We start from the raw sequence: 27326 nt of genomic DNA, 5'->3' as shown, positions 1-27326 counted from the left end.
ACGATGCAGCATCGTGTACACATTTGTTGTGGCCAATCATCTTAGTTTTAACAAAAAAAAAGCACTAACATCTTGAACCAGATGAAAATGCACGAAGTTCCATTGTTCAACATTCAACAAGGAAACGGCGAGTAATTTTGCAAGACAGAACTAACTGCAGTGTCCATTCGTCCATGTTTGGTTAGTTTGTTTCGCACAGTGTCGACTGTCGGCGCTTCCTGGTTACGTCACAGCTGCATATCCCGCCGCAAACACAATGTCGCTCTGCTGGAAATCAACAGGTTCGGTACAAGCAAGACGCACTAATTAAGTATCATATGGAACGTGTACTTACCATCGTAATAATGATTAAAAAAAAAAAAACTGTATCCCTGCCACGGCGCGGGAGCGCGCACGCAGAGTGGAAGCCACACTCTGCCTACGCATGTTTTCAATAAACACATGAAGAACACACGCGTTTTCGATTTTCAATTTTAGAAACCTTTTGTAACAAGAGCAAATGTTTTTCGTGGAGAAACAGAAGAAAAAGCAACAATCACTCCTGCCGTGGACTCAAGGTGCGTTCAATTAACAGGCACACATTAGTAAATCACAGATATGCATAGAAAAAGTGACATTTTGTGACGCATTTTTGACACTTCCCTTAAAAAAAATATATATATATACTTCAAGAATATAACATGCAATGTGAAAGCACATACAGTATATACATAAATATATACAGTATGTACATACATTAACATGTATACATCCTACTATTTTGAATTAATAAAAAATAATTTGTAAGTTGTTTTGTCAGTTTTAATATTGCTGCTTTTGCTGATGTTTTAGATTTTTGTCGAGGTACCGTTTCAGTACCGGTATCGAGGTATATTATGCAGGTTTCGTATCGACATCAAAAATTTGGTATCATGACAATACTAGTCTACTTTTAGTCAGGACAACCATTTTGGCAGACAATATTGAACATTTTTTGATCTAGAACTATTTGACATACAATTTTCTCATCTTTTTGATGAAAAACAACTTGACACACAATTACAGTGGCTACTATGGCCCCATGCAATGAGCTAGTAAGTTAGCCAGAATTAGTTAGAAGTCGCATTAACATTATTGTTCTAACGTTATAGCCGCTGGATTAATGTTAAGTTAGAACTATAATTTACTTTTTTTTCTTTTTTCTTTTTAACCTTTCACCGTGAAATAACCTCCTGTCTGTCCCATGTGTTTGTGCTGTGTCACATGACAGATTAGCAGAGACAAGATTTTATAAAATCATATAATTTTGTTCATGAACTAAAATGTCCATAGATTTTAGTCCAGTTTTTTATGATGTGTCTCGTCTTCACTAGTTGAGAAAAATGCATACTCATTTAGTCCCAGTTATTGTTTATTAATGAGGGTTTTAGTCTAGTTTTAGTCCGGTGAAAAATGTGTGTTGACAAAATTATTTTTGTTTAGTTATTATTGACGAAATTAACACTACTAACTAATTGATGCTAACCCGAGTGAATCTCTAAAATTATCTGTCATTGGTTTCATTGAAATTGTATATATAAAATATAATAGCGGTATGAGTTACTTCGTCCCTGTGAGTATTCGAGTTGAAAAAAGTGATATTGAACATCCCTCCAATTATATCAGAACGCAGAAAAGAATGCAAGTGAGGTGTTATGAAGAGACTTAGTGCGACCCGCAGCGACCGCAAATTTTATTCCACTAACAGAGTGACATAGCAAATGGGATGGGACGGGGAGGGGATAGGGCTCACTGTACCACACTTTGAAATCTCCTCTCCAAGACCGTATCTTTATACCACAGATGTGAAATCCAAAACTGTGAATGATGGTTTGAGAGAAGGGAGTGAACATGTTTGAACATATCAGCAGATCTATTTTGCATTCAAAGCAATCAACACCTTGTTGTCTCTGGTATTGAGCACGTCTCCTTGTCAGCTGCACTGGCCTATACGGACGGTCTTGCTTAGTTAGCTCCCTCCAATGTCAGCAGGTTGGCTTTCATCAAAATGTTTTCAGCCATACTGATAGCATTCTATTTAATATGCGGGAGTGTTGTCAGATTTAAAAACACTCCTTGTTGCATGCCTTTTTTTTGTAGCTCAAAAATTGTGGCATGTTGGGTTGGCACCAGCATGACTGCTCTCCTTTACCCACATCTATCTACCATTTCTAGTTGGGACACATTCACGGAGACGCAGAATCCTTTCAAACTACCAACGGCATTACAGAAATTTTTAAAACTTAATTTTAGCTGCCTAGTCAGTACCTTGGACAAGTTGCGTTATAAGTAGGGCTGTCAAAGTTAAAGCGTTAATAGATTAATTAATCACAGAAAAATGTTGCATTAATCACATATTAATCGCACTATTTTTTTCGACCGCACTTGAGCCTTGAACGTAACCGCGGATGGTTACATTGAAGGCTGCGCAGATCAGTGATTAGGTCAATGCACGGCATTTCCTACGCCTGTTGTTCCAAAATGAGCGGGGTGACTCCAGTTGGTGTGCTCGGTGGTAAATTTCGCTTTAAAAAACACCCCGACGGGACTTTAGATAAAACAAAAGTAATTTGCGTTGAATTAATTAATAATTGCTGAATTGCAACCAATTGATATGATGCTGTTACATTTCGATCAATACACGCATGCATGCAATTGCGTACATGCATTTAATTAATGTTTGCAAATGACATTCAGATAATAAAATGCGTTAATGTCAAAATATTACGGTATTTTGTATTTATTTTATTAGGCGAATACGCAAGTAATTTAGCTGATTAATCGTGATTAATCAAAATTAAAAAGTGTGATTAATCAGATTAAAAATTGTAATCGTTTGACAGCACTAGTTATAAGCTCTCCCTGTTAAGTGCAAATAAGCAAAGTAGAAAAAACATACTGTCAGCCCATTCTACATCATGAGGTAAAGAGGCAGGTTTTTCTTGATGGAGTAGCTTCTCTGCATTATTGCAGTGATTCCTCTTCTCATCCTCGAGGACATGAGCTGCAACACTCTTAGTGCTTGTGCACAGAGTAGACAGGTACTTGCGTACCATTTTTGCCTATTTAAACATGTTGGCTCTGCTACGTTCATCAAATGTGCAGTGTTTCTGGCTGTGTGATTGCATTTTAGGCAATGGAGTTTGCTCCAGGTCGGGCGTGGATGTGTGTGGGGCGGCATGGATGACGTGTTTGGAGCAACGGCGTGGTGCACCGAAAATCTGCACACGGCAGACATTCGGCTTACACTGTAAGCCTTACAGTAACTGGGAAGTGTTTTTACTTGTTTACAGCTGGTGAACTACCAAGCTAGCAATAGTATTTAGCATTAGCTAAAGTATTTCACACAACCAGTGGCCACCTGATTGTCACTAAAAAAGTGGAGGGACTTGAGGGGCACGCACGTACCTCCCAAAAAAAAAAAAAAAAAAAAAAAAAAAGGCACCACAAGAGAATGAATGAATGAATAAATAAATAAATAAATAAATAAATAAATAAATAAAATAGTAGCTTGGCCACAGTCCCTGGGCAGTGCTCCTTTTCTTGTCATGACCCACTGAAATGCTGTATAGACCTTTTGCACGTGACGTCACAGCCTTCACAGGAACGGGACGCTGGACGGCAAAATAACCATTTACATCTATTGAAACCGTTGAAACTCAAAGCGTAACCACTTCCCAGGTCTTTGGTAACTAGGGGTGTGAATTGCCTAGTACCTGACGATTCGATCCGTATCACGATTCATAGGTGACGATTCAATTCGATACCGATTAATCCCGATATGAATTTACAAGTCGTTTGTTAAGATTTTTTTTACTCAATTTAGAAATTACCATTCAGTAAACTTGTACATGTACACTGTATGATTTGTATGAAAATTTATTTATTGATCTCAAACTTAAGTGTTATAACTGTGAGCCACTGTATTTAACAAACAGGTTGTAACCTTTTTCATGTTAGAAAAGCATTGAAATAAAATATTAAGGCTTAATGTTCCATTAATCTAACATTCTTCCATGCTTAGGGTGTGAAAGTTAGACGTTTTGTTGAATATTTTTTCATCAAAAATGGATGTTAAAAAATCAATTCGGCTGCCTATTGAATCGATTCGAGAACTGCTTGCTGTAGTATCGCGATATATTGCCGAATCGATTTTTTTTTAACACCCCTATTGGTAACATTAAGTCACGTTAATTTTTTTCCTCCATAGTGAACATAAAATATATGTCAGTTACATGATAAATAGGTATCTTGTCCCCCTTGTGTCAGCGGATCTCCCGGAGACCCAGCCAGCGACAAAAAAAAAAAAAACTGGTACGCATCCAGGCTTTTCAGGCTTTAAAATCAGCTCCAGTATAAGGGGATACGGTGTTGACCACATGATATATGTCGTGCGGCCTGTGTGAATTTCAGCAAAGTCGCTAATTTTGTTAAATCAGTGAACACAGCAGGCAATAGAAGATAAGGTCCAAACTACCAATCTCCAACCTCTGTAAATGTCGTGCTCTATGAGCCCCGACTAAATTTGCCACTTACCGACAGGCGAACTTCAGTCGAACTAGTAGACGTCATGGCTGGATGGGCAATATTAACTTGCAAAAGAGGCCCTATCGCTAAGTTGATCCGTGTCCCGTCCACATAAATTAAACATTCATTCATTTCCGCCGTCCACACTGCTGAAGTCACGTGATCACATGACATAGGTGCAAAAGGTCTATATTAGTTCTACAAGGTGACGCCCACTCAACTTCTCCGGTGTGAAGCAGCTGCATCCGGTACAGACTCCAGCGGTGAAACCCCAGTGAGTAGTAAGGTCACACTAGCTGGCCGCGGTGATTGCTTGCGTTTCCACAACATCCTTTTTTGGTCGAATTGTTTCGGTTTTAATTGCTTTTCGGACAAAAGCCAAGAATGCGTTTTATTTTGCCATGTTCGGCCGATATTTTTCGGTGGCCGAAATTTCAGTGCATCCCTGGCCAATCAAATACATCTGCCAATGAGACCCCGCTCACCTAAGATTCAAATTTCAAATCACAGCAAAGCGTTGGTTGCCAACGATCAGCTATAATCGTGAAAACTACTGTAGTTGCAGAATGGCGATGACTGCACTTCAGTTCAGTGCAGGTTGGTCACACCGCTCTATATGTGGTGGGCCTAACTCACACTTGGGTGCTAAACTTAGAGGCAATACTCGTTAATACAGTGCAAACCTACACTTGCCATCTCCAGATTTTGCCGATAAGAGCATAGTTTGCTCTCAAAATGTATAGCCAATAAAAGTATTATCACATGACAACCACCAGTCTGATTTTAGAAACCGGTGGTGGCAAAAAAAAAAAGGCAGGGAATTAAAGGGTGTTGAAACACACCAAATGTTAATACCCTCTTTTAAAAATGTTACTCGCTTAGTGTGAAGTGCTTAAAGCAACATTGAACTCAAAGCCCATTAGTTTAGCAAATTAGATGGATGACCGGGTATATCTTAACTCAATTTACCACATAATAAAACATGACATGTAACACAAAGACTTGCTGCTGTTTGCTTTCTGTGGTCCAAATTAGTGTTGTTCCGATACCGTTATTTGGCTCCCGATACCGATACCCAGCTTTGCAGTATCGGCCGATACCGATACTTTATTTTTTTATTTTTTTTTAAACATGAAAAAGCTGTCCTGCCACTGGTTCAGAGCATTCAAGGGCCAATAGGATATCTTAGATCGGCATGCAGTGAACATGTCACATATCAGTGAATGTCCTGCACGAGCAAGACACAACATGCTGCATCCAAAATCCTATATTAGCTTTGAAATTAATGGTATCGGCATGTTACTTGTGGGTAGTCACCGATACCGATACCACTGTTTTTATGCAGTATCGGTATCGGAACAACACTAGTCCAAATCCACCAACTGGGTTTATGAAATATATCCATGCAAAGGTTTGACTAGATTATTCCTATTTATATTATTTTTCATTCAAAATAAGTGTAAATAATTAACTGAGCGCAAGCATATGGAGCCCCACAGGTCGCATGGAGGGCCCACCTTCATTCAATAGAACCAATAGCTGGGTTCACATGGAGGAACCCATGTATTCTGATAAGAATGAATCCGAACAGGCAAACGGAATAAAATGCTTCATATAGACATCTCAATCAGAATGAAAAAGCTGAATCCAAATGGAATTTCATCTAGAATCAGAATCACAGGGGCAATATATTCCCTTTGTCAATATGAAGGAGTCAAGTAAATAGTTCAAACGGAATAGCCAGGCTGTGTCCAGTATGCACTTTCCCGCTTTAAAGGTGCAAGAGCGCTACAGCACACCTGGCTCTCGTGTTAGAAATGCGGTAATGCACTCATGGCCAAAATGGGTTAAAGTACTTGAAACTTGTTTTATCAAGATGTTGCTTCATTAATAGTGTTAAAACTCTCGAGGTCCGCACGTCCCACTGCTGCCGCGGGGCTGGCCTGATTAATGGAGGGGAACATGTAAAAAGGCAGATCGGAATGGATCATGTCGTTTAAGTTATGCGTTTTTTAAAAGCGCTTTTTGACAGATACGGCTGTTTGAAAGTGCTACATAAATAAAGATGACTTGACTTCGTTACCACAGATTTCCATTCGGGAATCATTTCAATCGGAACAACTAAAAAGTCTTGATATGACTCTGGATGCCATTTTAATCAGATCCAATTTACAATGATCCAAATCACTGACAGGAAGAGATTAAAAAAAAAAAAAAAAAAAAAAAAAAAGATATGTTTAGAAGAAATTGGTGTCGAATGTCGATACAGATGGAAAATAAAAATCAGCAATCAAAATTTCGCACTCTCCTATGGCTTTAAGGGCTTCATGGTTGTCTGCCCTCAGGGGGATGGATAAAAGACTTTTTCACATAAAAATCCAAGTTCAAGTTGCTAAAATTGCCTTTCTTTTGGGTAATGAGGTACTGGTAGGTTAAGCTGAAAATTCTGCCCTTTTTCTGTCAACACATCAAAATCCAACAAAGGACCCTCCACAACCTGTCCTTACTCTAGTCTAAATCTTTCACCCTTGGACCCCCACCCGAATCCTGTAGACATGTCGGTGCGCATGATTAATAGCTCTATGCTGGGACACTCCTTCCACTCAGCACATTGCAGGCAGCCTCTGATACAGGACAACAGTTGCATCCTTTTTTCACACTGAACCTAAGCCATGCCTGCCATTCCCCAGTTAACTGTAATTTACAGCTACTAATCAGAACTAGATGGCAACCTGTCTGTGGTGGGAGAGAGACACTGATTAATCACATCTCTTTTGATGGGGAGTATAGTATCAATAAAGTATAAATATAATAAGAGTAAGTAGTAAGTATAATCCACAACATCAGAATCAGTCATAAAACCTACTTAAAGACAATACAGATAGTTCAGTAGATTTTTATTTTATTTTTTTGTATCTTGAGATTTTGTTTCTTTGCAGTATGACCTATACATTGCCACATGAAGCCATTATAGATACGATACATAATTGAGTTGTCTGTGGTATTCACCAGGGTGAGGGTTCAGCATGATGGATTATTAATGGATGTTTTTACCCAGTTAGGCAAACTATAAATGCTTGCATTTTTCAAATTTTCCAAGACAAACTCATTTCATACAATCTCTGCTTTCATGCAGTCTACAAATTGGTGTAATTAATTGAAGTGGGCAGGGTAAAATACTATGAATAAAACATGAATAGACAATACTGTAGTTTGTTTTTGTTGATGTCTGCCTACATAATATGAACAGCAAATATGAAAAAAATATATTTACATAAAACTATGGTCTAAGGCAGTGGTCTCCAACTTTTTTTTCCAGCACGGACCGGTTCATACAAGGCTAACAACAACGTTTAAATATGGTGACGTCACTATGGCAATGCTTATGAACGATGCGAGCAACATAAAAACTGGGGTATTTTGTAGATATAACAATAATGTGAACTAAAAAGCCTCATTTTATGTAACTATATGAACAACGCCCTCCTTATGCGCCAACATAACGCCAAATTCACACTAACTGCTGAACGGGCGCGGTGTTTTTTCTGTACGGACGCCGCAAGAATACAACACATTCAAGTCTGTGTGTCAATTCACACCTGCTGCAGTGCGGTGCGGAAAGGATGCGGCGATACGGAAGGTTCCACAAGCTTTCTATTTTTTTCGGACGCCGCTCAACTCAACTCTCCAGTGTGAACCCCGGTGATCGTGTGGTCTGGCTGGTGCAAATTTCCGGACACGCAATGCACGCAGTCCGTGCGGCCTACCATACGGTGAACCCACCGTGTCCGTTCATCCTGACATGCATCAAGAGTCCGTCGTAAACAGAGAGAATCCTGTCATTTTTCAAAATAAAACATTTTAAATGCCTTGGCTAATCAATTAACCGCAAGTACAGTAATTTTTTTATTCTTTCAACTGTGCTGCCCGCCGCGGCCCGGTCCAAAGTGGCCCACGGCCAGGTACCGGTCCACAGCCCGGTGGTTGGGGACCACTGGTCTAAGGCACAGATGATCACAGCAACTGAGCCTGATTCAGTGTATTGTTTTTTGACCAGGTCATAAAAATAACACTAACAGCAAACTGAGAGTATCTTCCATGACCTCATACTTAAAGCTCCATGACCCAAGGGTCTGGAGCCACACATGTAAAGAATTTCCATGATGTGGATTCTCTTTGCTCTGAATGCCATCATGAGTAAACATATTTGCATAAATGGGTGAGCTATATGAAATACGGTTCCTCCCCATTGGCATTTACCAGCTGCCTTTTGCTGGTTCAATTGGGAGTGATATATGCGCAAGGATCAGATGGCATGTGAGGGGGAGGGCTGTAAGGCCACAGTCAGTTCCAATGTGCTCAGACTATGACCCCAGAGACGCCCACCAGCGCCTGGCTGACCACAGCTGAGGTCTGAGAAACACACATACACACGACCTTGAAAGGAGACAAAGATCGGTCGGCATTATGTGTGCATTCTCTAGCGATGACTGACATGGCAGTAAAACGCAACAAATTAGGGAAGTTGTCTTCAACACAAGGACTGCTATGTGAAAACATTGGGTGAATAAGTGGTATGCATAAAGTGAAGACATGCATGTAAAAAATAAAAAAAATAAAAATCATTGATTTTTTTTTTAGGCCTGGTTGGCCCAAAGTCCATGATTGTGACGCACAATATAACTACCTGAAAAGTGAGTAAAGGAAGTAACCTGAAGCACGAGTTAATACCAGACTTCACAAATGGAAAAGTTATTCACCACGAGAGTTCTGTCGTTCGCGATTAATGAATGAAATAATTTCAAGAAACGATTCGCTCCTTTCTCAGTTCAAAATTATTTGTCAAATATAGTGGAATCAAAACTTAAAAAGGTCCTTATACAGAAACAATTCGAGTTAACATATAAAATTTTCTTAGAAATATTACCTCTATTTAAATAGTATTTTAGGTATATGAACGGGCTTGGCATGGACAAGCACAGACAATCCCAATTAGCGACCTGCGGGCCAGATCTGGCAGACAAGAGCAAAGCGTCCAGCCCACAAATTAGCCCCCTGCTGAGACAGCGACGCGTTTGCCATAACCGGCATTAGCTTGGGGAGTCCAACAAGTTGATAAATTGCCACAAATGGCTCAATCCCACTAGTTTCAATCCCAAGGTCGTAGACGCGATACTGTGAGCAAACCTTGTGATCATCGCTGCCATTTGAGCCACCGGAGGTAGCTTTATGTTATGTTGACAAGTGACGAGCAAGTTGCTCATCGCCAGGAAAGTATTAGCCATTCAATCAAATTACAGTTTTAAAGCGACTCACAGGTATTGGATTGGAAAGTTAACTTTAACATTTATAAAGAGTATGAGCTAAATCATCCCAACTGCATGTTGTTTTATTACGGGGGAGCTAGCACCAGGCTAGCCTGCATGCCTACATATAGAGAGGTAAGTAAACGTTTTACTATCGTATCACAAATCACCCAAAATTTTACCATTAATACAGAGTATTAACAACCTATGCTGCTAATTTTGACGAGAAAGACTAGAAAATGAACATATTTGTGTCATGGCTGACAAACAATCTTGGCAGCCCGCCAGGATAATGAAATACTGGGGGAAGTTATCGGTCATCGAATTCATTAAATTCAAAACTTAGTATGTATTCAACAGCTAAAACTCAACTGGTCAAAAGTATCATCATAGCCTCATGTATATATTCATGACTGCACGTTGAACACTTTATTCTTGAGGACTACAAAATGACTTTTTTTTTTTTTTTTTTTTTTTTTTTTTTTTTTTTTTTTTTTTTTTTTTTTTTTTTTTTTATAAATCATATTGATCTTATTTTCACAAGTCGTGGGACATGGTGGCTACCTTGGGACGGAACCTCAGTAATTGTATTTTGTGCCACATCATGTGGAAATAGTGCTGTCAATGTTAAAGCGTTGATTAATCCCAAAAAGTACTGCATTAATCATATGTGAACGCAGATCACAGTATTAATTTTGACTGCAGATGATCCTTTAGCTTGACACACGGATGGTTACCTCTTTAAAGGTAGCGCAGGTTGTGTTTGAGCAATAACCATAACTGCATGCATTAGTATGCAGTAAGTAAAGCATTTAATAAATGTTTGCATATGACATCATAATATTTCTTCTAGTAAAAATATTGGAGTCTTGTTTCATTTTAAATTATGCAAGTAATTAACTGATTAGAAAAAGGAGGATGAGAGTGTGGAGTGGATCAAAAAAAATGTGGAAGACATCCTCAACATTAAATAACATTCTTCAAATTTGGCGGCCAAAAAATGTTGATAAAAATCATTTTAAGTTTACATTTTTTTAAAGATTGATTAATTAATCAAAATTCTAATCTGATTTTAAAAATTAATTGTTTGACAGCTCTAGTTAGTATTAGGGCTGCCACAAACGACTATTTTGCTAGTCGACTAATCACCAACAGTGGTCGCGATTAGTCGACTAATGGGATCGGATCGTCAGCCTCCTTAAATAATTGCCCAAAGTCTTTTTTTTTCCTCAGAAAACCCCAAAAACTGAAACACATTCTGATTATGTGTTCATTTTCATTTCAGGAATATAATTATACATACATAAAATAATAAACTATCCTTTTAACTAAGGATGTAGCCAATTTTAGCAAAGGTGGCCAGCATTTTTTTTAATTTTTTTTATTTTGACGACTTAGGCCAATATTTTTAAGGGGCTGACAAGCAAGCAGCTACTCTTATATAACCATCATTAGCATATAGCTTGAATTTGTTAACATATATGTACAAGTTAGTAATAAAGATGGTGACAGGTGAAAGGTAACAGACTAACAGTACATTCAACTTTTATTAAAGTGCAGTTTGTACCAGGATTCCTTCTGCAATCCAAAAAAAGACAATTATGCCGATAGTAAATTTGAACTTTTAGCTCAAAAACTAGGGGTGTTTAAAAAAAAAATCGATTCGGCAATATATCGCGATACTACAGCACGCAATTCTCGAATCGATTCAATAGGCAGCCGAATCGATTTTTTAACATCCATTTTTGATGAAAAAATATTCAACAAAACGTCTAACTTTCACACCTTAAGCATGGAAGAATGTTATATTAATGGAACATTAAGCCTTAATATTTTATTTCAATGCTGTTCTAACATGAAAAAGGTTACAACCTGTTTGTTAAATACAGTGGCTCACAAACACAGAAGTTTGAGATCAATACATAATAAATTTTCATACAAATCTTAAAGCGTACATCTACAAGTTTACTGAATGGTATTTTCTAAATTGAGTAAAAGAAATCGTAACAATCGACTTGCAAATTCATATCGGGATTAATCGGTATCGAATCGAATCATGACCTATGAATCGTGATACGGATCGAATCGTCAGGTACTAGGCAATTCACACCCCTATCGAACACTGTTGCCTTTAACATTTATAACAACAAATGTTGAGTGCATTTGAAAATAAAACCAAAACTAAATAGCAATTAGTAAAAAGAATAAAACAAAACATGTAAACAATATAAAAAATACTTTTGAGGCATGCACGTTGATGGCTTCATAATAAAGCTCTCCAATGAAGTGGAACGGAGTCTTTTAGCACTGTAACGTAACGTTAAGACATCGTTGCCACGAGGGGTGTTAAAAAAAAAAATCGATTCGTCGATATATCGCGATACTACATCGCGCGATTCTCGAATCGATTCAATAATCGGCAGAATCGATTTTTTTTGATTTTTTTTATTTTTTATTTTTTATTTTTATTTTTTTTAGGATTCACACCTTGAGCATGGAAGAATGTTATATGAACAGAACATTAAGCCTTAATATTTTATTTTAATGCTGTTCAAACATGAAACAGATTACAACCTCTATAAGACTGAAATTTCAGATAAATAAATAATACATTTTCATATAAATCTTACACTCTACAAGCTTACTGATTAGTATTTTCTAAATTTGAATGAAAAAAAATCGCAACAATCGACTTATAAATTCGTATCGGGATTAATCGGTATCGAATCGAATCGTGACCGGTGAATCGTGATACGAATCGAATCGTCAGGTACTAGGCAATTCACACCCCTAGTTGCCACGTTTACTATTTATCCATAACATCGCTGTGTTACAGGCCAAGCCTGGCCCTTCAAGTGCTGTAGTGCCGCACTTTTGGCGCAGGAGGGCGGTGTTGTTTAGGAAAGAGAAGGAGAGCGGAAGACCTTGCGTGTGTGCACCGTCTGTCGTTGAGGAGTGCTAAAATAAAGGTTTGTGTGAAACAAGGAAAACGAGAGTCTGCCTGCTCAGTCGGCATACCATCGGTTGGAGGTCCCTGGGCAGGAGAAGAGGACTTAAAAGCTGTAACCAACGTGGGCACGTTTTATCACACAGTGTGTGCTAAATGAACGTCCACGTTAGCACTTAGCTACGCTAACCATCCAAATAACTTACAGTGGCTGAGATGACTGTCCCTCGCCGTCAGAAGGATTCGACAAAAGGTTGCTTCGGTCTCAACTGCCGTGAGAGGCAAGGTCTGTCTTGCATATTTTACATTGAACATTATTCGCTTTAGTGTTCCCAAACCTTCGAAGTCCGATGTCGGTTAGCCATGAGAGCATACTGTGTACAGCTGGGCTGACGTCACGTCTGACCCGGATTAATGCTACTGTACATGTGCGTCTAGTAAGAGCAGGCAGGAGGACGGGCGGCAGGCAGTCAAACGAGCGGTTGAGGCAGTCTTGGAAGCGAAAACAAATATAAGGCTGATATATATTATGTAAAACTGACTAGTCGACTATTTAAATTAGCAGTCGACGGTTTTGGTCGTCGACGTAGTCACGACTAGTCGACTAATCTTGGCAGCCCTAGTTAGTATAGCAAAAAATAAAACGACGTATGCGGCGTGCGACTGTTGGTGGCCGCTGGGGTTTCCAAATAATGGCCTTTTCCGCTTAATGCCTGTTTACGATGTATTACGCACATGTCGGTAGTCCACTAATACACTCCCTGGTTACCTTCCATACCCCACGCCCCCGAGATATTTTCTCATTGGATCTGCACGATTCACGTGGGTCACCTATTTTGGGTTCAATACGGCGAGTTTCGCCAAAAGGTGAGAGGTTTTCATGCCTGGTAAATTGAGGTGACACTGTATACGCACGTCACTATATATTATTATTTTATTATTTAAAAAAAAAAATTTTTGATTGTAAAGTGGTTTTTAACACTTTCTATGACCACTGTATTAGTAAGGCAGAAATAAAGCAGTGGTGTCACTGAGTCGACAAATAATATTAATGGATATTGAATGAGAGGTTATAAACTATATACAGTACTGCAGACATTTGTCATCTTGTTTTAACTAAGTTTGGTAAAATACTGTCTATTTTTTTCATATGCTTGGTTTGATATTTCTGTAATTGACTGGAAATGGCAACAGGTTTGTTTCGTGTCACAGATGTTCTGACAAACTTCGGTTTAATCCAGTTTTTGTTCGTCAAAAAAAGAACGGGGATGACCCCTAAAGTTCTATAGTATCCTGCAAAATATGGCATGGTTTTCAAGTTGAGAGATGAGGGCAGTGTTTCACTTCGCAAATAGTTGGCCATTAAGTATAGTATACACTGGCGGTGTCTGATACAAACTTCCTAGGGCATTTTTGTGAGAATTTTGAAATAGCAATACCCTAAGATTTATACTAAAATTACATCAATAGAGAATACTGTAAAGGAACTTGGCATTGACAAAATCATTCCATAACTTTACTTCTTTAAGAGCCATTTTCATGACTGTTAGATTCAGGTTAAAACGCTATGTGATCCCCAAGGTTCAGACATGGACAAACACGCGTATGAATTGGATAAACCAATAGGATGCTGTCACCGTTACCGTGAACAGAATAAGTGGTCAAGAAAACTGATGGCTGGAATAAACACAAATTTTCCTAAGGCTACTTTGTACTTGAAAACTTGAACGCAAAGACTAAACTCTGTGTTAAACGCAAGATTAAAAGCTTAGACATTTGGCTCACTTTCAACTTAACTGGTTGAGGCCAATGAACAGCCACAATGCCGCCCCTACTCATGATGGCCCTGGTGCCTTGGACAGAGTGACTGTAGTGTAGAGCTGACGGATCACACCACATGTTCAATCAGTGACAAGCTTCTCCAGTGGTGCTCTCATTGTTTAAGCCCAGAGAGATTTTTTGAGATGATGGAAACTTTTTTTCCTCCGTTTAAAAAGAGGGCAACACTTCCTTTCCCAGAACAATTTATCTCTCTTCTTGACAAGACAACCTGCTATATTTACCCAACTAAAATCACAGATGATATACTTCCAGCTGCACAACTCTCTAGCTCTGTGGCACATGGTCCTGTCAATCATGCTAGGTCGAACAGAACAGCCGTTAGTCAGACACAGAGCAATAGAAAAGAAACAACAGATCGGAGACCTGGCCTGGCTGAGAAATCTTGAGGGAACCAATTCATATTTCTCTCCCTATTGCCTTTTGGTGTTAGTAAGAGCAGACACACACGCTTGAGTGAATGGAATTACAGAGCTTTCATAATGCAGGCAGCTGGGACAATGTGAAAGCCTCGGAGCGGCCGCCAAACTACATTTTCTAACGAATATTGTGTGCTTCTGAATGATAAACTAGGTATACAATGTTATGCTGGTGAAGACGAAAAAACTCAAATCAGTATGTGAGGCACAGATCGAGGATATTTGGCTTTCCTTCGTCTTTCAACTGGGTATGAATGTAACATTTAAGACAAACTGCACATGGGAATTGGGCTTAAGGTGTCTTGACATGGACTCATTATTTAAACCGTCTCCCCCTTGTCAAGAAAGTTAGTTGTGATTTAAAAAAAAACAAAAAACAAAAAAACAGTTCAAATATAATAGAAGACATGTTTTTATTTTTGCCAGTAATGGTAAGAGGTAATTGGGATAAGAAAAAAAAAAAAAAGGGTAACCAACATGCTAAATTTCTCAGCCAGCAGTGCCTGTCCATCTCACAATGGCAGAGGCATTCCCCGGAGACAGACAACAGCAGTGTGGGTTAAAGCCTCACAGAATCGTGTATTGACTGTCCAATGGCCTTCCACTGTTGCAATTGGAGATGAAGGGCTATGAAAGCTGCCAGGTCTCATTGCAAAGGCATGACAACATGTAATATTGTCCAAGCCAGCTCAAGTCTGTCAGAAAGCACTGCATAGCATATAAAAAAAAAACTAAACTCATTAAATCATGTCACTGGTACAAAAGAAAACCAGTAAAGCTTCCTGCCAGACAGAAAATATAACATGCCGATGCAGGGAAATCTGAGTTAACTCTCGTGCAGTATACAGGATACTTTTCACGTGTGGCTAAGACTCAGAGAATGGTTCAGCGGTGATTCAAAATTTTATTCGTAGTTACACAACGTGGCAACTTCACAGATTACAACCAACCAAGATGCACAAAATAAAGCTTTTCCAAATAATATATTGACGCCAATGCAATAGCCTTGTGTGGGCTTTTACTATGAAGTCAGCCTACACGGCGATGTGACCGCCAGCTTGACTTCCCTTTTCGACGTGTTATCAAAGTTTTTATTGAAATTACTTATTTTCTACCAACATTATTCCATCCCGAAAGTATATTAAATCGCTAATTTAGGACGCTAAGAAACAGCTCGTTAATCACACCTATCATGATACGGCGAAACTCTCCAATGTCCGTGGCTAGCAGCTAGTGTAAGCATCAGCAGCGATTGCATGGCTGGTACAAAAAAACACCTTTGCCAATAAAATAAATTTAAAAAAAAACAAAAAACATTCATCTCAAAATGTCAAATATAGCCGTTTAGATTTTAGAAAAATAACTTAGTCATTTATACTTTAGATCTGCCACTTATTGCACTTTAAAGTTGTGTTCCTAAATCCTAAACGGCAATATTAGACATTTAGAGTTGATTTTTTTTTTTTTTAAATGGGCAAAAGTGTTTTAGAAAATATATAAATGAAGGCAACATACTATTTATCTAATGTTATTTTTTTTCTGATCCAAAATATGATTCCATCTGTGACTCATCCGATCCGAAGCTGTGACTTTTATGATCCTTTGTGGTCACCGTCAGTACTTAATCTCTCCTGTCCTGTTTGTGGGGGTGCTAATCCCCTAAATGGGGGGAAAGTAGGCAGAAGCAGTGGCAACAAACTTGTGCCTAGACGCTATTGGGAAAGAGGAACAGTTGGCAAGTTTCCACAGTCACTCATACTGAATACCCTGATATATCGCTGAGAAAATTTCTCACAATATATCGAATATCGTAGCTACCGTGTATTGTGATATTATCGTTAGTGTGCCACATATCGTCACCGTATCGAATACTGAGTTACCCGTTATCGTCCCACCCCTAATAGCAATACTTCATAAAGATAGACAGTAGCAGAGAAAAAATGTCAAATAGAGTACTAACCTTTTATGTGGCTGAGTATTTCCTTCAGGTGGCCAAAGCTATTCAACAATGGATCTTGCTCTTCATCCTGAGGGGGGAAAAAAAAGAAGCAGGGTTGACAAAATCTCAATATTTCATTTGGATTTTTTTCTTAATCAACAAAAAAATGTTTGAATTAAAGCAATAAAATAAAATACTCGTACTATTCAAAAACTCTTAATGCAACAAATGTGATACTGCTGGGATAGCCATTTTTATTGACTATACTGAAAAAAGTTCAAATATTACTTACTCGTTAAGCCTGATATTAGACACATCTCGATTGGTTAGAAGTTGTCAAAGTTAAAGCTAAGAGGGAAAAGTAGGAAATAGGTTCCACTTTGTGGAGGCTCAGCTCCCACGAATTTCAAACCTTGTTTCAAACGGTTCTCAGTAAATGCCTCAACATATATTATTAATGCAGAAGACAACCAAAACCTTACAGGTTTGGATCAAATACCATATTATTCTGTTTGTATGTTGCACTTTTTTGTCTGATTCTGCTACAGGTATGACTTCTATACATTAAAATTAGAGCTTGTACTGGTAGCCAAAACCCCTGTTCCCTAAAGTGTGTTCAAAGACTCACTCTTACTGCCAACACCACTTTGAGAGTGGGTGCATTCGGAAATAGGCACCAAGTGCGCACTGCTTTATTCCAACTTTTCAGTGTTTTTCAAATGTGCCGTTGGGTTATCCAGAGTGCCCTAAAAAGGAGTGCCAGAACCCTGTGTGTGAGGCACTACATACAGCGTTTAGTTCAAGCACAAACTGCTGATTGCTTTACTATATCGCTGTGTTCGGAAATTAATAGGATGGGTGCGCACTCTGCCTCTCTGAGCACACGTGCCACACACACACGCTCTGTCTCTCTGTGTCTCTGTCTATCACCCCCTCTCTCTCCTGGTGTTAAGGTGTTTAATTTCTCAATGCACCCAGTGTTGACAGCAGTAGAAAAGGGCAAAACTTCCACTTCTACCTTAAAATGGCTTACACCTTAACTACAATTTTGTGTTGCATTGTGGCCAAACATATAATCCTGCCCGGTTATTGTGCCTTTTGAAAGATTGAACCCAAATTCCCCCCAAAAGAAAGTAATATTCTGCAGATTCCACGTTGCAAGTAGTGGAAGAACAAGTTCATAGATGGGTGCTTGAACAATCTGCTAAAGCCTGGTGCACACAAGGCGCCATTGGCACTGTGCCATCGGCTTCCGGCGCGGATGGCTCCCTCGAGCACCGACGGCGCTGTTCTGCGCATGGCAGGCAGCGTTGGCATAGCAGCTTAAAAGTTGTGTTCATCACGTTTGGGATCATATGACCATTCACGATGGCGACCTCAAGGCCAAAGAGATATTTGCTATATGATTTGCTACTATACCGAAAAATATGACGACTGAGTGCTGCTTCTCATGAAATATGGTGTAAGCCCTACATTAGAGCTTCCGGAATGTACTCACTAGGGTGCTGCTGTATTTGGTGTATGAAGAGTTATGCTGGGTTCTCACCAAATCCAAAAAGGCGAACTGAAACTCTTCCTTCGAGAATGTTTCACTGCGTAGAGTTTTTTGGAACGATTGCCACTCATTCGTGCGCCCCGGAGTGGAGGAGGCGTGTCCCTTAGTGAACAAGGAAGTGGAGCACTTTAGCGAGTCAACCAAAAGTGAGCACCGCCAACTACTTCCACTTCTTTCCTGAGACTAAACAGCTGTGGCACTATTCTCTCCTTTTTTGAGGTACGTGATAGCCCTTTCGCTTTTTTAGTGGCTATCTGGCGGCCGGCATTTGTGCTAAAAATAGCTTTGACATGGATGATAAACATTGCTGCTACCTCGGTACAGTTCATTAGCAAGTAAACAGACTTACCACCACTTGAATGCTACTTCTTTGCTCACCAATCTGTCCGGGCTGGCGTGTTGTTGCACTCGGAGTGACAATAGAGAGACGCTGTGTGTGACATAGCCCGTACTCGAAGCCGATTGGCTGCCGCGAGGCGAAAAAGCGAAAAAAGTTCAATTTTTTTTTTTAACTTTGCTGAATATGCGATTTTCGTCACAAATGTGCTGCTGTGCACCGCGTATTAACTCCATTGACTACAATGCAAACGCGTAGCCGAAACGCCTCCTCCCGGTTTTGGTGAGAACGCAGCATAAGACTGCACAATATAAATAAATAAATATATATATATATATTTATTAGAGAGAGAGAGAGAGAGAGAGAGAGAGAGAGAGAGAGAGAGAGAGAGAGATTGAGATATTGAGATATTGAGATATTGAGATATTGAGATATTGGCCAATGCACAATGCATATCGCAAAGACATGCAATAATTGTGGATTTTTATGCTTTAATCTGAATTTGACCAGTCAGCTGCTAACTAAAATGTGCACCGCAATACAACAGTTGAACATTATCGAGAGGTAATTACAATTAACTAAGAATTTATTGAGTTTGCTTATTTGCTACAAAGATGTAAGATGTGACACCAGATCATAACACCAACATGGACGAGGTCCCCACGTTTGACATCCCCATGAGCCAAAGTGTTGCAGAGTACTGGCAAAGTGTGAATATTGTGACAACTGGTCATGAAAAATCACATTTCACAGTAGTGCTGGCATTTTGGGGAGATGGATCAAAATTGCCACCAATGGTCATTTTCAAATGGAAAACCCCGCCAAGAACCCAATAATCACCCTCAGTTGATCTGTAGAATGAGAAAGTGTGAATGGATGCAGCAATGCTGAATCTTTTGCTTGTAAAGTGATACACCAAGCGTCCTGATGCAGGTTGTGTGCTCCCTGTTCACCACCTAACCAATGACCGGGAGTGGTGAGGTAAATAGTTCCCACGTTCGGCACTATGACGAGCAGCCAATTTGTCTGTCAAAAATTAAACTGTGGGAACCTTGCTAGTAACTACTAAATATAAATGTCCCTTTGCAAGCAAAAATATGCAAATTGCACACAGTAATTCCACAATCCTCCATGAGGCCAGTGACGTACGATCGATTACAGTATCAACACAACATCGCTTAAGCCAATGACGCATTGTTTACATTCGCCAGGGGCAGTATGCTAGCAAGTTAGCACTTCTGTTGAGATACTAAATATGGAAGAAAACGCAAATATTGTGCCAGTTAAAAACAAAAAAAAAGTGCCAAACATATTGCCCCGGAGTTGCACAAAATAAATTTAAATTATCTCCCTCCCAGGTTGGGAAAAAAAATACAAATTTAATTTTGAATCGCTACTGCCACGTGAGACCGAAAAATTAAACCGCACACTCCCTTCTCCACGTACACACTGCGCGCATGATGTCACATCCACAGACAGAGGATGGGAAATTCAAACCCGAATCCAGTTTGAAAACTATTGGCCAGAGGCTTGCAGGAGTACCCACTGTGAACAACTAAGGAGTTAATCTACTAAATAGAAGAAGCTTGAGGCATAAATGGTCAAATAAAAACACTAATGTAAAGATATTTTGGGGCAAATTACTTTATAAGACACCTCTATCTGAGATAAAAGTGAAACTTGCTTTATATAAGTGTACTTCTTACAGTGGAAGGTGAATGTTTAATATCACCACTTTGCTATAATAATAATAAAAATAAAAATAAAAGTGTTCACTTACCAAAGGAGTGTGGGTGTTCCACCTTGAGTTCCTCTTGATAGCCCCGACAACAGCAGTAATTTCACCCTGGACAATATAGATATTTTTGTCCACCATGCTGAGTTCTGATGGAAAAAATGAAAACATCAATTACTGATTTTGAACAACAATCTAGGTCAGCATAACTAGACAATCTAAGTCAATGGAATGAACCTCATTCACTAACAAATGATTAGGATAGGAATGTTTGTACTCTGCGCATAAGTTTGGCATATACGCAAAATCACCGTTGGATTCATGGCACGTGTGTACCAGCCCGTTTTGTTCGCATGACCCAAATTTGCATAACCCAATAACCCCCTAAAAGGGCATAGTGACAAAAACCCACAGGCACACGCACGCACACACACTTGCAAGAGTCGTGTGTTCTCAGTCTGCATCCTATTTTCAAAAGATTTGTGTCAAAAGGATGGTTACCGTCAGTTATAATATATGTCTTCCTTGTCAACACCTAATACTAATATGGATTACAGGAAACCATCCACATATTGGGCTGTTCATATTTGAAGAGCAAATCTCAAAAAAATTGGTGGATTAACCTTATACATGTGTCCAAAAAAAAAAAAAGTCATTTCAGATAATACTACTACACATCTTGATGCTGAGCAGTGAGCAGGTGACACTACATTATTTTACATTCATGATAAGCAGTCATAAAACATAAGAGGATAAAGATATGACACAGCAAAGGTGACAATGATGATCGGCCTGCAGTACATTCTGAGAATAACATCCAACACAGCCCACATGAAGTTTGCCTCCATTGTAATGTACTTGAATTTCAACACCTGGTGATGCTGCTCCTAAAAGGCAGGAATGAAGTAAGATAGTAGTACAATTTACTGGCGCAGAATTTGTACTTGTAGTTTTTCCTCAATTCACAGCAAAAGTGCTAAAAAGCTAATTACCGGTCGGCGGTCACGGCAAAATACACTTTGTTTGAAAATAGTCCACAGCATCCTGTTGAAGTCAAAGGCTGAGTAGCCACATTTTATTACTCACTTAATAAATCTCATTCACTGCCTTTGACAAGTATACTTGTCAATTGTATTTTTTAGAGCGGTGCTAAATGGGGGCGAATCTGAGCATGCTCCACTGTAAATATCAAACTTGGAAACAACTTTACTGATGCCCAACCACCGGTAGATGACATCATTGCCCCATTTTATAGGAAATAAACACAGTTTCAGAGTCCATGGGAGAAATGGCTGTATTTTGGCAAACCTACATTTTTCTGCTGTCAATTATAAAAGAACGGGACGGGACAAAAAGTAGGGAGTCTATTCTGTTATTTGGTAGATTCGGTTTATATATAATTATTGAATGTAATATCACGTGAGTATTGGAAATGTAAAAATTTTCTATAATGACTGGCAGTGAATGAGTTACATCAATTACCATATCGCTGGTGTTGGGCCGAAACCTTGTAGACTACCTCTAAAATAGTCACTTTTCTGGAAACCCCCCAACGACATGTTTGTTCAACCGTTAACATTGCATCACTAAAGAGAGCAAGCCGTTTTCAACACTTTAGATTAGAATAATTTAATTTAGAATAATTTCTAAAAATAACAGTAGATTTTTGAACAAAAAATTTACCAAAATCCTGAGATTTCGACTTGACACCAACAATATATTGACAATTCCGACCTTACGTCAAGACAAAATGGCAAGTCTTACTCGGTGAAATGTCGCTCTCCATCCATTGAAAAGCATTTTACTTTGGATCGTTGTAATTTGATGTCGCCGTTTGACTACAAACAATCTGATAGTCATTGACTAGTAAGCTAGTCACAGACAAAGGCAATGCAATACGCAGTTTGCTTTCACCGCGTGTAAATGAAGCATTTGCATTGCAATGCATTGCATTGCGGAAAATATCAGAAATGTTCGGAATTGTCAAAACGTTAAAATTAAAATCATCCAGCCATGCATTTCATTAAGCATCTTCACGTTTCAATTACTGTATAGAACAAATGCTGTCAGCATCCACGAAAGCTAGTTACGTTCATGTCAACAGTGACAAGCTCCTATCACAGTGAATGATGGCCAGTGACCACTACTCGGGTAAAATTTAAAGCTACTTGTACGAAAAACAGCCTAAAATACTGACAGGTACAGCTAGCAACCTAGCTCAACTATAGCATGTAAACTCGCCGAGATCGGCTATGCATTCAGCATGCAAACAACACGGGTATATAAGTATAATGCTCGCGACAAAGGGGAATGCCCGAAAAGTTCGCTGTAAAGTAAATAAGCATTACCTGTGCGTGTGACTTTTCCTTCGAAGATGGAGATCCGTAGAAGCTACTGAAGAACTAGCTGTGAAAGCTAGCAGGTAGCCGGCCACCGGTGAGTGGAGAAGCCCAGTTGCAGTTCAATTCACAGCGTATAGACAAACTACAATTTTGAGACATTCTACAACATAATAGAATATATTTTGTCCGCACCGTTGATTCATTCGATCCGCAGTAAATGACGAGCAGTTAGGAAAATTAAAATATCCTGCAGTAGCTGTCAGTCTGGTCTTGGTAAACACACTGCTGTGACGTGGAAAAAGCAATGCGCTCTCAACCGCGCTTGATGACAGTATTTTGATTGACAGTCTTGCAGTAATGTTTAGAAGCGACGCGATAAGGGTGATAAGGCTACTTTAAATTGAGAATTTTGATGTATTTATTTTATATGTATAAACACTACAGGATCTTCTAAATTTCTTAAATAAAAAATAAAATAAACTTCATTTGAGTAAAATAGGGGTGGGACAAAGACAGCAGTGTGCCTGTCTGAGCTAGTAAGCGGAAATGGCGTCATCTCAACGATTAACTTTTGACAGGATTTCCCCTAGAAAACCATCCTTTATTGATTTTTTTGTATCCATGAGAAATTATTTTTTGCCATTGTCTGGTTGTCTGTGTCCGAAAGCTGTAAAAACGTATAACTATTGCAAACTTTATCATCTATTTATAGGATTTTGTATTATCCTATTCTCCTTTCTTTTTCAATTATACTATTGATTCTATTTTGTTTAGCTTTTAAATGTTTTAACTTCCCTGGCATGTTCTATGTTCTAATTGTTTATATTGTATACAATGATTGTATTAAAATGTTCCCCATAAGAATAATAATAATAATAATAATAGTAGTAGTAATAATAATAATAATAATATTATTATTATTATTATTACTACTACTATTATTATTATAATAATAATAATAATACAATAAAATAAAATGATAAAATAAAATAATAATAATAATAATAATAATATTATTATTATTATTTATTTTTTTTTTAAAAGGATTTCCCCCAGAGGAAAATTCATCTGAGAATTTACAATTAGATCATATAAATTGGCGTAAAACGTACGCCCCTTCTAGTTCTGCATTTCGAGTAAAGTAAGAGGATGTAAATTTAAAATTGTACACTACATTTGCCCTTGCAATTATATAATTTACAGATTCACTGACTTTAATGATTTACACCTTTTTTTGGGATTGTGTTAACCTGGCAATAGCCAGATTGATATTGCGGTTTACTCAAGCGAATTCTCCGCAATATCCATTTGGTACCGCTCCACGTTAATTTGTTCGGGAAAGTCGGGACATTCTGGACAATAGTTCAAGCTGATTAGTCAAACGATTAAAATATTTTAACTAATTAATCGCACATTTTTCTGTAATTAATCATGATAAATTTTCTACTTCTGCTTCTACTTTTCCCTTCAAAGCTTGTAATAGATATGTACTTCAGTAAAGTCCAAATGGACTCAACCAATTCTCAGAACTTCTAGCTTACATGCTTAGTTCTGCTCATGAGCATTGTTGTGGGCCCGTAGAGGTAACTTGAGCAGGGAATTTCGCTCTGTGAAGATACAGTAATAGAGAGTTTAAGAATATTATGAAGTGGTTCAGCGCCAACAGACTGTCTATAAGTATTAGTACAACCAGATTTATGATTTTTAGTTGTAGAAATATAGATGTTGAAGCACCCTTGACAGTGCAAGGAATAGAAATAGAAAGGACTTATGAAATTAAGTTTCTCTGCATTATTATTGATGAACATTTAACATGGAAAATGCATATAGAACATGTTAAATCAGAAGTATCCCAAACTGTAGCCGTTTTAATAATGCTTTGTTATTGTCATATATTTCATTGATTGTTCCATACCTGACCTATATCATTGAAGTATGGGGTGCTTTGTTATTGTCATATATTTCATTGATTGTTCCGTACCTGACCTATATCATTGAAGTATGGGGGTGTGCTGACAAAACCTACACCGAACCCAACAGAAACGTGAAATTTGTGTTGTTTTTGGATGTGTATACAGAGATCACAGTAATCCAATATGTATGCAACTAAAAACTTTAACATTTAAAGAATTGATGGAGTTTAACCCTCTTAAAGTAATGTATAAAGCCCATCATTACATTTTACCAATCACCAATCACCGTGCATATCAAATTTAAAACAAAAACAAAAAAAAGGGGGGGGGGGGGGGTACAAATTAAGAAGAACAGACATTTTTTCCAAACCTAAATACAGTACAAAACAAACAGTATTTATTTCAACTCAAGATGTCACTTTGTGCAACAATCTTGATTGTAAAACTAACATCTCAGTCTATCTGTTTTTTGTTTCTTTTTAATTTATAAAAGCACAATTACACCCTGAGATGGTTTCCAGCATATCCAGGGTAGCACAAGGTAATGCTGTTAAATTATTTTGTTGAATTTTTGTATTGAAAGCATTTTGACTGCTTGCTGTCATTCATTTTGTGTTGATGTTTGTGTGTGCGTGCGTGGGTGCGTGTCTGTGTTGATCAGGGGCAGATGTCAAGTTTTTCTTCTTTCTGTCGTCTTTTTTTTTTTTTTTTTTTTGAAGAGTGAAATACAAATTTGTATTGAAATCAAATTCAAATTTTTTGAAAAGGGTCTGCAGAACTGCAGACAGAAAATAAGTGGTGTTCTTTCTGAGATACAGTATGTATGAATTGGTTAAAGTGTCAGAACAATCAATCGCATGTCTGTACTGTTATTACAATATGACTCTATAAAGACAATGCTTAAAAGCGTCTTTATCGTTATTATTCAAATTATATGAAAATGACTACCTATGTAGATCCAGCTGTTTCACAATCAATGCTCAGCGACATCACATACACCCCCACAAAGATTGACAATGTGACTAGTGAATCACTCAGATGAGCTCTCCATAATATCAATCATATTTTTTCCCGGGGATGTTATGATTGAAGGTTTGTGGATGTGGTGGATGGACCCAAAGGCAGAGAAAAACGACAGGGAGAATAAAAGGATGGACAATATAAGGAACTTTATTTTCAGTAACTAAGTAAGGGACTGGATGGAACGTGAGAAGACTTGGCATAACGTTGACCGACTTGGCATGACGTGAACAGACTTGGCATAACGTTGACCGACTTGGCATGACGTGAACAGACTTGGCATGACGTGGATAGACTTGGCAGGACGAGAGAGACAATTGGCTTGGAGGTGAGGGAGAGACACTGGGCCTGGAGGCGAGGGAGAGAAACTGGGCCTGGAGATGAGAGAGAGAGACACTTGGCTTGGAGGTGAGAAACTTGACCAGACGTAGAGAAACTTGACCAGACGTACACACTATTAACACAGCTTAGCACACCTCAACTGGACAAGACAAGACAATGCTAACATGACGCGTGAACAAACACAACTGACTAAATACAACACTAACGAGACACTAACGAGACACACCTGGGAAACATAGCAGGCAGAGGGCACTAATTAGCAACACATACGGGGAGGGGAGACACACATAGGTGGATGAGGTTAACTTATGACGAGACTAAGGGAGACAAAACCGGACAACAGACAACATAAACACACAAAACTAAACCAAAACCCAACCCCCCAAAACCTAAACATGACAGGGGAAAGGCGGGACATTCAGTACAATACTTCAAGCTGATTGGGCAATGCGGCAACTTGTGCACGTCTATCAAAGCTTTTGTTTTGACCAATCACGGCAGCGGATGAAAATGTCGCCATTGTTGTCGTAGGTAAAAAAAAATAATAATAATATTAAAAAAAATAGCACTAGCATCTTTTCCAGCAAAAAATGCATGAAGCGCCTCTCGCCGTTCTTCATTCAACAAGAAAATTGCAGCATAAGCAGAATAGCAGCATCCATGTATTTGTCCATGTTAGGTTTGTTCGGTTCCCACGGCCTCGGCACTTCATGTGTTCGGCACAGCGGCATATCCCGCAGCCAAACACAATTTTGCTTTGTGATTGGTCCGAACCATCGGTGAAAATCATCAAGGTCGGTACAAGATGAATTCTCGGGGGTTTGTGAATTTACAGATCCCGAGAGAAATCATCTTGTAGGCAAGGTTAATAACCTGCAGCCAAACTTAGCCACTGGCGGAAAGTTGGACAACATGGATTCTAGGTAGATTTACTTTTAGTTATACTTGACATTTGTTGGATGAATTTCAAGTAATGTATGCACTTTACGAAGCCAAATTCAAACTACATATTAGTTGTATGCCTTTGCCGTGTCATCTCAGAGTAAGTTACCCTACTTACGTTCCCTCCACGGGGCCTCGCAAATCT

General features: G+C 38.7%; 1 protein-coding gene across 6 annotated transcripts in view; it reads right to left on the bottom strand.

The window, feature by feature from the left end:
* Nucleotides 1-23296, bottom strand: part of gbf1 (golgi brefeldin A resistant guanine nucleotide exchange factor 1) — an 86298-nt gene extending 63002 nt beyond the window's left edge. For 3 of the 6 annotated variants that reach the window (XM_077494409.1, XM_077494412.1, XM_077494411.1), the window contains exons 1-3: nt 22971-23296; nt 20668-20771; nt 17017-17083 (exon numbers count right to left, since the gene is read on the bottom strand). In XM_077494409.1, the coding sequence (XP_077350535.1) occupies nt 17017-17083; nt 20668-20763 (163 nt within the window). In that variant the 5' untranslated portion in view covers nt 20764-20771; nt 22971-23296. The remainder of the gene's footprint in view (nt 1-17016; nt 17084-20667; nt 20772-22970) is intronic. The other 3 variants (XM_077494410.1, XM_077494413.1, XM_077494414.1) reach the window with 1 other exon arrangement.
* Between the last annotated feature and the right edge of the window lie 4030 nt (nt 23297-27326).

Source organism: Festucalex cinctus, chromosome 14 (genome assembly GCF_051991245.1).
Source record: "Festucalex cinctus isolate MCC-2025b chromosome 14, RoL_Fcin_1.0, whole genome shotgun sequence".
Classification (NCBI taxonomy): Eukaryota; Metazoa; Chordata; class Actinopteri; order Syngnathiformes; family Syngnathidae; genus Festucalex; species Festucalex cinctus.
Note: the sequence above shows the minus strand (reverse complement) of the source record. Positions and strands in the feature narration are given on the sequence as shown.